Below are 11,648 nucleotides of genomic sequence, written 5' to 3'. Positions count from 1 at the left end.
GATGAACTGAGTGAATCTAGGTGTGACTAAGGGGGACTTTGGGCACAGAGGCACTGAATGATGTCAAAAACATTAAAGAATCCTTTTGGTGTTCATCTTGCTGAATCATGAGGATATGAGAACCTTTGCCTGCTGACTATCCAGGAAACAAATGGAATCCCTATAGGAGGTGGGGTGGGGTGGAGTAGAATAGAGATACCTGACATTAGGAAGAAGATTCCTTCCCCTTTGTTGGAGGCAGATGGGGAGGAATGCTTGGAAGGCTTTTTCTGCCCTGGTCTCTGGAGATAGTTGTCTCCCCCTCCTCTACGAGAGCCATCAGGCAAGGCTCAGAAGAAGAAGGGACAATTCTGATGTAAAATTTAAAAGTTAATATTTAATATTCTGAGTATTATATTTAATAATATTTATTAATATTTAACTTGAAGCAAAGGGAAAGTAAAAAGCTAGAGAAACCTAGCAATGTGGTGGAAAGAGGAGAGGAATTCTGGGAAATACTGAAAGACTTCTGGGGGATGAAGTCCAAGGGTTCAAAATTCCACTTATACCTTGGGAAGCTGAGATTTCAGACCTTGCTAGAAGTGCTAGCACAGTCTGTCAGGAGTTTTAATGTTGTATCTTTTACTTTTGATCCCATTCAGGACATGTACTATTATCTACAATGCGAATCTTCTTTGGGATCATGGGGTAATGAGCCATTTTGATAAGTGTTGACTATTGTTGATCATCTTCATATTTCCCACCCCACACTAGTGAGTCAGAAACTTTGGACAAAACACTAAGAGCTGTAGGACTCAGGCAAGTCCATCACTACATAAGAGGAATTGAATGGGAGTTAGAAGCTGGTAGCCTCAGCTCAGAGTGCTCTAACTAATGGCATTCATAGATACAATATTCAGAATAGTTTCTCCAGATCTACCCTCCTCATTTCTGCATCTAGAGCTGATGTAAGTCTCTTGGGAAGTATGTGTGTGTTGGGGGAGGAATCCCTGTTTTTATACTAATCAAATTATTTCTTGCTTTAGGGTTCTTGCAATGCTCTTCCATATCTTCTCCTTTTTTTAAACTTTGCCTTCTTAGAATCAATACCAAATATTGGTTCTAAAGCAGAAGAGCTGTAAGGGAAGCAGTTGGGGCAAAGTGACTTGCTTATTAAGGTCATATAGTTAGGAAGTATCTAAATCTGCATGTGAACCCAGGACCTCTCATTTCTAGGCCTGACTCTCTATCCACTGAGCCACCTAGCTGCCCCAAAGCTCATATCTTCTTCCCTGATACATGGCTCCTTCCCTAACTCCTAAGCTAAAAGTACTTGCTCCACCCCTCAACTGTCATAAATCATTTTACTCTAGCTTTCTCCTTATCCCCAACACATTTGAGTATTTATTGCATTCTCCAACCCCCATCCTTCTTACATGGCAAGCTCTTCTAGAATAAGTACTATGCTATTTTTCCTCTGTATATCCTTGGTATTTAACTCATGAGAAGAACTTAAGAAATATTTGATCTAGATTGAACTGAATTGAGAAGGGAGTTGGAAACACTATGATAGATAAACAAAAACAGACCATTTCACACAGTTTATTCAACTGAGAGGAATAGGGCAGAATTTGGTGCCATCAGCAGAAGTGAAGGTGCAGATTCACCCTAGGATTCTATTCATTATTGTCACCTCATCCAGAAAAAATGTCCCGCAATTTCCTATATGCCTCTAGCAATTTTCTATATTTTTGATGAATGAGATTTCCAAAAGTTCGAATAAGTTGATACCAAAAACCATCATTCATTATCTGGCCAGGCTGCAGAAAAAAAGGTAAACAGGATTCTTTAGCCTATGGAGATCAAATTGCAAAGATAAGAGAAATCTGCACACTGAGAATAGTTCCCTGTTGTAGTGGTCTTCCAAGTGGGTCAGAGGTAGGGTGTACATAATATGACCCCAAGAGGCTTTTGATTTGACCCCAAGGGGTATGTGATTTACCCATTGGAGAATCGGAAGATGGGTCATATCCTACCCTCCCCCAAGAGAGGCAACTGTTGGGTTTATCAGCAACACAACCACTCCTACCCTTTACCCATTACAGCCCAAGAATCTCACATTCTATCCCTTCTGCAGTTGTAGGAGATTCCAACTTTATCCTATATGAGCTACTCAGTAGCCCTTAGGACAATAATAACATAACCCTAAGCCGAGCATCTGAACAAGTGCCAATGGGAAAATGTCTTCCCAGTCATAGTGTACTCAACAGAATTTTTTTTAAAGTAATTGAGAATATTTAGAGATGTTGCTTTTTAGGGTCATGGCAGTTAAAACTGAAAGGGGCCTCAGTAATCACTTGGTCCAACCTCATTTTATAGAAATAGAAACTAAAGATGACATCATTATACATCTAATAAGTGGTAGACCCAGTCATCAACCCCAAATTCTCAGATTTGGGGACTTGACCTCTGACCAAACTAACACAGGGAGATAATGCCTCAGGGATTTCTCCTTCATCATTCATCTTTAAAAGTATTCATTTATAAAAAGTTTCCCCAGGATTCTGTTTCAGCTCTGCTATTTACTTGTTAAATGCCCATGGCTGAGGCCACTTCAAATCGCTGGGTCTCAGTTTGCTCTCTAAAAAAATGGGAGTGAGGTTTGGACTAGGTGATTTCTAGGGTTCCTTTTAGCTCTAAATTTGGTGATTGGTTCTCTGGAAACACAGACCTAGTGCCTTCTTGTCCCACTGCTTCCTCCCTACCTTCCCTTAGAACTATGAAGCCAGAGAGCTTCTAGCTCCAGAGCTGGGATTGGGTGTGGTGGACAGGGGAGAGAAATGATCCTAGTTCTGTAGCTATCTCTCCTACTGTAGTCTGGAGGAAGAAAGGAGGTTAGGTTGTGGCTAACACTGGAAAGAGGGCTAAATGGTTAGAATTGAAGCCAAGTTTTCTTAGCTGCAGATCAGTTCTATCAACTGCCAAGAGAGGAGGAATCCTAGATCCCAATGGAATCTGGAGGTTTGGTCTCTTCCCCTAAGACTCCACTAGAGAGATATCACTTACCTCCTCACAAGAAATATCGATAGAAGGCTGAGTAGCATCCAAGGAGATGATTCCAAAGCATACTTTCACCAGCTGTGAAGGTGTTGGGAAGACTGGGCTCAGAACTGGGAGTCTGTGGCATCTACCCCTGACATGCCAAGGATGACAGCAGTTCAAGCTTTGTCCTGTGGCTCAGCCCCAAACCAACCCATAGGGGTCTTTTTCTTTGCTCCTTATCTTGGGCAACTCACTTTCCTCAGGGTAACAGGAAAGCAGAGCTCATCTTCCTGGGGAACATCCCCAGAAAGCCCTCCCCTGTCAGTCTTCCCTCCTAGCCTAGGACACACTCACCCCATGTTTCTTAAAGTCACATTCAACCAGCTGCCGTTGTTTGGTATTAGGGCACACAGTCTCCATTATGGTGAAATTCAGAGGACGGGGGATGGCAGGATCATTGTTCTGGAAAAGGAAGCCAGAGCAACCTTTAAGACTGAAGTTTCATTTGAGTTCCTTTGAGGCCAGAAGGAAGCTATGATCACATTGTAGCATTTAGTGCTGGGAAAGACCTTTGACACAATCTAATCTGATCCCTTTTGGGATCCAAGAAGTCAAAACTCTTTTAATAATAATACTAAGATGTCATGATTTTTAATATGACAAAGTTATTGACAACAGATAACCCACCTAAAAGCTCTCTGAAAGGATTCTCAATAATTGTTATTAACAATTATTATATAAAGGGATCCTGAGACCAAAAGTTTGATAAATGCTGCAGTAGGGTATCAGGAGATGGCCTTCTGTGTCTAGGCAGAGCTTAGGTTATACTCTGAAGTGTGAGTATGGTTGGATAAGCAAGAGTGGGTAAAGCATTCTAGGGAAGGGAATAACTTGAGGAAAACATGGAAGCAAGAATAAGCATACTGAACATGAGGAACAATTCACACATCCAAAATGCTTTTTCATTCCCAAGGTACTTTTTTCACAAAGGTAATGTTAGTTGAGCTGTTCAAGGATGCTTATCCATTTTTAGAGATAAGAAAACTAGAGACGGGAGGTCCTAGGTTCAAATCTGGCCTCAGACACTTCCCAGCTGTGTGACCCTGGGCAAGTCACTTGACCCCCATTGCCTACCCTTACCACTCTTCTGCCTTGGATACACAGTATTGACTCCAAGACGGAAGGTAAGGGTTTAAAAAAAAAAAAAAGAAAACTAAGGCCTAGAGAAGGAAACACATTTACTTAAGACCCCAGAAAGTAGTGTCAGACTCCATGATTCTTGCCATTGTATTAAAAGGTCTCTCCATCAGGAGATTAGATTATTTAGAGTGGAAAGTTCATGTTGGGACACTTCGACAGGCTGGATCCCTTTCCCCATACTCACTGCCCCAGGCTGCAGATTTAGAGCCAAGAGTCGGAAGAGGTTTCTTGAGTTTGACTTCTTGTTATAGTTGATGATGAATCGGTTCACCAAATCCTGGTAGGTCAGAGTCTGGGTGGAGGCCAATGGAGTCACCAGCATTAGTAGCAGTAATAGCCACATGATCTGGCCCCTCTCCATCCTTATTGTCTTGGCTCTCAATGCTATGATCCGGAAGGAGCCATCCTTTATTCATTGACTCCTTCTTGGCCTTACATGGGCAATGAGCACCTAAAGTCATTGGGCACCAACAGTTTTCTGAGGTCTGTGGTTTCCCCTTTCTTTTGTCATCCTTCAACACTTGTCCTGAGGGTGTGAGGTTCCTTCCAAGGGAAAGAAATATTTCTCCTTCGATTGCTTCATGGAACCCTGGAGTTGGTAGAAAGGAGATGTTGGTGAAAGAAGGGAAATTTGGTGAATAGAATGAGGAGGGGAGCAGAGGGTTTAAGTTGATGAAGTGGACCTGAAGAAATGTAAAAAAATAAATTATTCCCCCTATTTCCTCTCCTCTTCTCTCCTCTCCTCTTCTCCCCTCCCCTCTCCTCTCCTCTCCTCTCCTCTTCTTTCTTTTCTAGCTTGTTTGCTTGCTTATACAGTCCTAGAGTTAGGCTGTATCCTGGATGAGTTTCCTTTCCAATTGCTCAATTACCTTGCACTAGAGCTAGGATTGCTCAAATCTAGCCCAGAATGTTCTCCTGTTGTCTCCAAGGTTCTCAGGCAGATCTCCCCAAAGCAGATGGTTTAAAGGACAGTTAGAGAGATCTGGTGCTCTATACTACGAGAAACCCCCAACCTTCTCATTATCAATTCAATTTTTGGCAAGCACCTTTGATATTTCACCACCAGATATGTAAAAATGAAAACATGTAATCTCTGCCCTCAAGGAGTTTATAGTCCAATAGGGAAATAAAACTAGATTTAATTAGAGAAATGTGTGTTAAGTATCTCCTGGGTACAAGACTAGAGAAAGCCTGACATAGTAATAAATAGCAGGCCTTGGAATCCAATGGACTTGGATTCAAATCTCCCCTCTAAAACATATTGCCTGTGTGACCTTAGTCGAGTCATATAACAAGCTTCCTTTCCTCTCCAAATCAACACTTGAAATCACTTTCATGTCATCCTCCCCTTATCTCTTTCTTTGCTTTAGTCTCAAGAATGATGTGGCTCTTTTCTTTGCCAAGGCCAGTCCATGAATTAGAGTCCTTCATCCCATCTTCTCTCACTCCATTTAAGAGGTTTCCCTTTAGATCATTCTCCCTCCCTGCTTTTCATTAACTTCTTATCAAGTAATTCTTGATATTATAAAATACTCAGAACTTCCCATTCATAAATATTTTTTCTTGGCTCTACAAGCCCCTCAAGCTAGCATTCTATATCTCTCTTCACAGTTAGAAAACTAGAAAACTGTCTCTACTTGTTAGTTTTACTTTCTCACTTCTACTTCTTTTTAAAAAAATATTATTCATTTATTATTCATATTTAAATAAAAATTTCAATCCCAATTTCTCTCTCCCCCTGCAGTCACTTCTCCACCCATTGAGAAGGCAAATAATATGATGTTCATTTTGTTCAGTTATTTTTCAGTCATGTTCAACTCTTTTTTTTTTAATTGTTCAACTCTTCTTGACCCCTTTTGGGATTTTCTTGACAAGGATATAGGAATGATTTACCATTTCCTTCTCCAGCTCATTTTATAAACCAAGAACTAAAGTAAATGGGGTTAAATGACTTGTCCAAGGTCACACAGCTACTAAGTGTCTGAGACCAGATTTGAAGACAGGAAAATGAGTCTTTCTTATTATAAGCCCAATGCTCTATACACTGTACCACCAAGCTGCCCCATGAAACACATTGTATATCTGAAATTATGCAAAAATATTTCCACTATAGCCATGTCATACACACACACCACACACTTCAAGAAAAATAAAGTGAGAAAATTATACTTAAGTTTCTACTGAGTTCATCAGTTTTCTTTCTGAATCACCTCTGATTTTTTAAACCCTTTTTTTGGTCATAATAATAACTCTAAGACAGAAAGGCAAGGGCTAGGCAATTGGGATTAAATGACTTGCCTAGGGTTACAGCTAGATAGTGGTTGAGGCCAGATTTGAACCTAGGTCTTCCCTACTCCTGATACTCTACCCACTGATCCACTTAGCTGCCTCCATCACCTCTACTTCTTAGCCTCTTCTCATCTTATTTCCCTGCTACCACTTGGCTACAAAGCTCTCATCAAGTTTACCAAATATAACTTTATTGACAAATCCAATGGCCTTTTCTTAAGCTATATCTTTCTGGAACATTTTGCAGCATTTTGATGCTGCTCCTCCTTCTTTAGGATACTCTGTTTTCCATGGTATTTTGTGATACTGCTCTGCTGTAATTCTCTTCTTACTCATCATATTGTCTTTTTTAGCCTCCTTTGTAAGATCATCATACACCTCCTGGCCCTTTGTTAAGTCATTTCAGTCCTATCCAACTCTTTCTGACCTGTCTTCCTAGTTGGAGTCCTGGTGTTCTCTCCATTGTGCCACCTAGCTTCCCCTGGCCCCTGCATAGAAGTATACTTCCAGGACTCTTTCCTGGACCTTCTCATCTTCTCTCTGTTTTCCTAGTAACCATCAAATCCCAGGGATTCAATGATCATTTTGATATATGTTGGCCATTTGTAAAGTTTGGGTACTAAACCTTTTTCAGGAAAAAAAAAGGATTCAAAGTTTTTTTTTTCCTTCTAACTCCTTCCTTTTTTAGTCTTTCTTAACACATTTTACATACCCCAACCCCTAAAGGGGCCCTAGCATTAAACCTGGAGAAGAGGACCCTGGGAGAAGGTTAGAGGGACTCTGAATCATTAGTGATAGCATCAAACAGCAGTTGTCCTCTGGGCATTTGCACCTGTTAACTGTGACTCTAAGAGTTTGTCTGTGATATCTTTAAAAGAGAGACAGAGAAAGACACTGGCCATATGGCCTGGGGCAGCTGTCTGAGAGATCTGATGATAGACTCACCTCCCGGTAGCTGGCAAGTAAGTGTACTTCAGTTGATTTCTGAGTTGATTTCTCTATCCCTTGTGGCTCAGACCACTTGGGGACACTTAGAAATACTTTTCTACCAAGGTATTTGGGTGTGCCTTATGGAAAATTGGGGGCAGAAGACCAGATGAAGGGAATTCGAGTGTCCATACCATAGCAGGAGTGATGTCAGCCTAGCATCATTTAGCATTTTGAAGCTACATGACTCACTGAATAGAGAGCCAGACCTGGAGATGGGAGGTCCTGGGTTCAAATGTAGCTTCATGTTCTAGCTGGATGACCCTGGGCGAGTCACCTAACTCCAATGTTCTAGTCCTTACTGCACTTCTGCCTTAGAAACAATACACAGTATTGATTCTAAGACAAAAGGTAAAGGTTAAAAATAGAATTTTGAAGCTAACATCATTAATGTTATTTTTATTGTACTGAAGATTTCACTTTATCTAGATATGAATGAGTAAGCCTTTCAAGTCAACAAGAAGTTGAGAGAAGTCTTAAAATCCTGTGGAACAGCCAACTAGTATTAGGAATTATTATTGGAAATATTCATCCCTTAACAACCATGGAAAGCATTGAAAGAGCCAGAAATTATCTGCTCATGGGTAATGAAAAAAATCAGGAGCAGCCTGAGCTCAGAGCACTACCTGGTAGCACATGGAGACAGTGCACCTTAAGTAACTGACAGCCACACCTCCGATTTGTGCCAAAATAGACACATTAACAATCTTTCTCTTGAAATATATTAGTTTGCATATACCTGTTATCTCCCCATTTGTATGCATATTTTGTACCCCCAGTAGAATCTTTGTCCTGGTGCCCCCTACATTTCCTACTGTAACAGATAATGTTGAGGGGGTATATTTGATGAGTAAATGATAACTAATAAGTCAGGTTATTATCTTCTTTTGCCTACCCTCCTCCCTCTATTCCTCCCTTCCTCCCTCTTCCAGCCTCCCTTCCTCCCCTCTTCTTCCCTTCAGTTTCCCCTTCCCCTGTTCTTCTGGTTTCTAAATCAGTCAGGGTGAGTTAATGATGTCTCAAATGAAAATAACTTTTCTTTTCTTTATCTCAAGTAAGGGTTTATTTGGGGAAGACAGAAAGACGGAGGATGGAGGTAAGAGGGTTGGGGGTTTCTCTAATTCTATAATTAGCCTTAGATTGGAGTATATTGAGAGAAATGGTTGATAGGTCTAGTATTTCAGTCACTATCAACAACAAAGGAAGTCAAAGAGATATATGAACTATTGTCCTTCTTCTTCTTCAAAGTCACCAGGCCACCTCCAGCTTGATTATCCCAAGTCCCAGAGATAAACCCAGATTCTTCCTTCCCTGATTCAAAGGCAACCACCATCAGCCAAGTTCCTGATTCAGCCACCAGTTGGTTTGGCTCCAAACCGTCTTTCCCGGTAACATTCCAAATCAGAATCTTCATTTGATTGGCAGTCACCACTCAACCATTGCTTCTTGTCTTGCTGCATTCTTTCCCTCTGGCTTTTGCATGCTTTCCCAATTCCTCTTTCACACTACCTCCTTGAATATTGAAGGCAATGTAACAAATGCCTGTTGAATTGAATTTTTAAAAATTACATATATATATATATGTGTATATATATTATATATCAGGGGCAGCTGGGTGGCTCAATGGATTGAGAGTCAGGCCCAGAGATGGAAGGTCCTAGATTCAAATCTGGCCTCAGACATTTCCTAGCTGTGTGACCCTGAGCAAGTCACTTAACTCCCATTTCATAGCCCTTATTACCCTTTTGCCTTAGAACCAATACCTAGTATTGATTCTAAGAAGGAAGGTAAGGGTTTAAATATATATATATATATATATGCACATATGTATATATATCTTTATATCTATCTCTACATCTGTCCATCTATCCAATCATCCAACCATCTATCTATCTATTTTTCTAAAAGTCTAATAAAGGTAGGATGTGATAGAGGCCAAGGAGAGATATGCAGGAAATGCTCCAGGAGGAGGAGCAGATTACAGAAGTCTTCACTGATTCCCTGGCACTGATGTCTTACTTTACTAGTAGGTCCTAACCAAGACAAAAGATTTCTCATTTGAGTAGATGATAATACCATTCATGAGAAGGATTATAGCTTCCCACTATATATATATATATATATATATATATATATATATATATAGTAGTTTTCTAGAGAAAGGGTTTTCATCCACCGGTCTGCCCTTCAAAAATTAATATTGCAAGAGCAGTTAGATGGCTCAGTGGATAGAATACCAGGCCTGGAGATAGGAAGTCCTGAGTTCAAATTTGGCCGCTGACACTTCCTAGATGTGTAACACTAGGCAAATAACTTAATCCCAACTATCTAGCCCTTACTGTTCTTCTATGGTGGAGTATTGAGTCTAAACAGAAGGTAAGGGTTTAAAAAATTTGATGAATATTGGAGCAACTTCCTGAGTTTGTGAGCATGATATAAATGCTATGTGAAACATTTGGAAGTGAATCTCCCTCCTGAATCATGTGCTGTGAATGAGAGTGTTTCTGTATTAGGAATTCCTGGAATGGCCCTGTTTCTGCCTGCAGGTCACTGATGTTATCCATCTTTATTTTATGATGGAGTCTTCAAATGTCTTCATTACTTCCTGGTCCACAGTGGTAGTTTTGATAACTAATCATTAATTAATCTCACAAACAATAATTACTTATAGTTTGATGCAATTTACTGGGGCTTCCCCCTCCCCTTCATTCCTTTACAAATGAAAATTCAAAATTCCGAGAAAAAGATGTCCCACTCCTCAAATCCTGGTATATACTTTACACTTCTTCAAATCTCCTACAGATGGGCTTAGGACCTATGTGATATTCATCATTACAATCATTACAATTTGAGTATCCTCAAACCCTCAGTTTTTAATAAGAGTTCAATCCCACTGCTGGGAACCAATTTTCCAACAGTTGAATGATGTTGTTTAGTCTAACACTCAACCACAATAACAATAAGCCAAAGTGCCTCAATGATGCCTTGAAATACAGTGACGCAATATTTAAAGTTGTACAACTAGTCTGGGCCTTATATTCTTATCCTTTAATACCCTTGGGATGACTTAGCTTAATTTGGTTTCTTGCTCAATTTTCTTCAAACTCATTTTGCCTTCTACTTCTTTTTGTTCTGAAAGGATACTTCTTATCATCTGGCATCCTTCTTCATAAGATTTTATGGATGAGTTTATATTCTGCTTTTGGCAGCCATCTGTTTCCTTCTGGATGCTTCTTGGACTCTTTTGATCTCTGTTTTTTGTCAAATACTTTACACTAGGTGAACTATTAGATGATATTATAGTTAGTGTCAGTCATTTCTGTTATCTATTTCTTATTTTTAATTATTTATATGACACTGCTATCCTTCTTCCCTACTGCCTAAATGTCAGGTAAGTTAATTTCATCCCTACCTAGGGTTCTCTGATACCTTGCATGGTGATGGGATTGTCTAGGCTCTCTGCAAATGGATCCAGCCCTCACCTATAATGTTCCCTTAAATGTAGAGGGTATCTCTGCACTCTTGTTCCCATTTGACCACTAACAGATTAGCTTTTACAAGGGAATATTTACTGCCAAAGATGTAAGTACAAAAATATACACTCACTCCCCCAACATGTAGTCCTCTTGTCTCATTGCTCTATCTTAGTCTTGGGGGAGGAAATAGGGTTTTGGTTCATAGCTTAGACTAGTTCCTATACAGCATAGTCCTAAATTCCAAGTCAAAACATCTCTTGGGTTTGGTTCAAGCCCCAGTGCCCTGACTTCTCAAGGCTTTACTCCAAAGCTGTCTTTCTTCAATATTCCAACTGCAATCCTGGCTCAAGGTCCAAGATTACCATGGCTTGAACTCCCAGGTCCAGTGAGGGTTACTGTCTGGGCATGGAAACTGAGGACAAATCAAACAGAATGGAAACAAACACCCTTAGCCAATTTATTAGCACTAGAGGGAAAGAGAGAAAAGAAGACTGTTCCTTCCTCTTTGAATGGTTCCATTCATGGTTACCATATTTGAGGGGGAGCTGTGATCTCTATGCATAGCTGGAAAGAACTATATGTAGAATATGTAGTATCTAAAGGGAAATATGTTAAATGTAACAAGTAAAAAATGAAATAATTGAAGAAACAAAGGTTTGATTTGAGCATATCAAT

The 11,648-nt window shown here is 40.1% G+C and overlaps 1 protein-coding gene across 1 annotated transcript; it reads right to left on the bottom strand.

The window, feature by feature from the left end:
• Nucleotides 1-1,546: 1,546 nt before the first annotated feature.
• On the bottom strand, nucleotides 1,547-4,813 carry LOC100023883 (protegrin-2-like). Its single transcript, XM_007499675.3, has 4 exons — nucleotides 4,406-4,813; nucleotides 3,376-3,483; nucleotides 3,046-3,117; nucleotides 1,547-1,799 (listed from the first exon to the last, which is right to left on the bottom strand). The coding sequence occupies exons 1-4, from the start codon at nucleotides 4,580-4,582 to the stop codon at nucleotides 1,674-1,676; spliced, it is 483 nt and encodes a 160-aa protein (XP_007499737.1). The 5' UTR covers nucleotides 4,583-4,813; the 3' UTR covers nucleotides 1,547-1,673.
• Nucleotides 4,814-11,648: the final 6,835 nt, after the last annotated feature.

This window comes from Monodelphis domestica, chromosome 7 (genome assembly GCF_027887165.1).
Source record: "Monodelphis domestica isolate mMonDom1 chromosome 7, mMonDom1.pri, whole genome shotgun sequence".
Classification (NCBI taxonomy): domain Eukaryota; kingdom Metazoa; phylum Chordata; class Mammalia; order Didelphimorphia; family Didelphidae; genus Monodelphis; species Monodelphis domestica.
The sequence above is the reverse complement of the archived record's forward strand: the minus strand, read 5'-3'. Positions and strand labels throughout refer to the sequence as shown.

What these genes read in the sequence shown, in the direction of transcription:
- LOC100023883 (XM_007499675.3), bottom strand. Translation starts at nt 4,582, where the DNA reads ATGGAGAGGGGCCAGATCATGTGGCTATTACTGCTACTAATGCTGGTG. An exon ending in GTGACTTTAAGAAACATGGG is followed by an intron (nt 3,118 to 3,375) that starts GTGAGTGTGTCC and finishes ACACCTTCACAG; the next exon opens with CTGGTGAAAGTATGCTTTGG. An exon ending in TCGATATTTCTTGTGAGGAG is followed by an intron (nt 1,800 to 3,045) that starts GTAAGTGATATC and finishes TTTTTTCTGCAG; the next exon opens with CCTGGCCAGATAATGAATGA.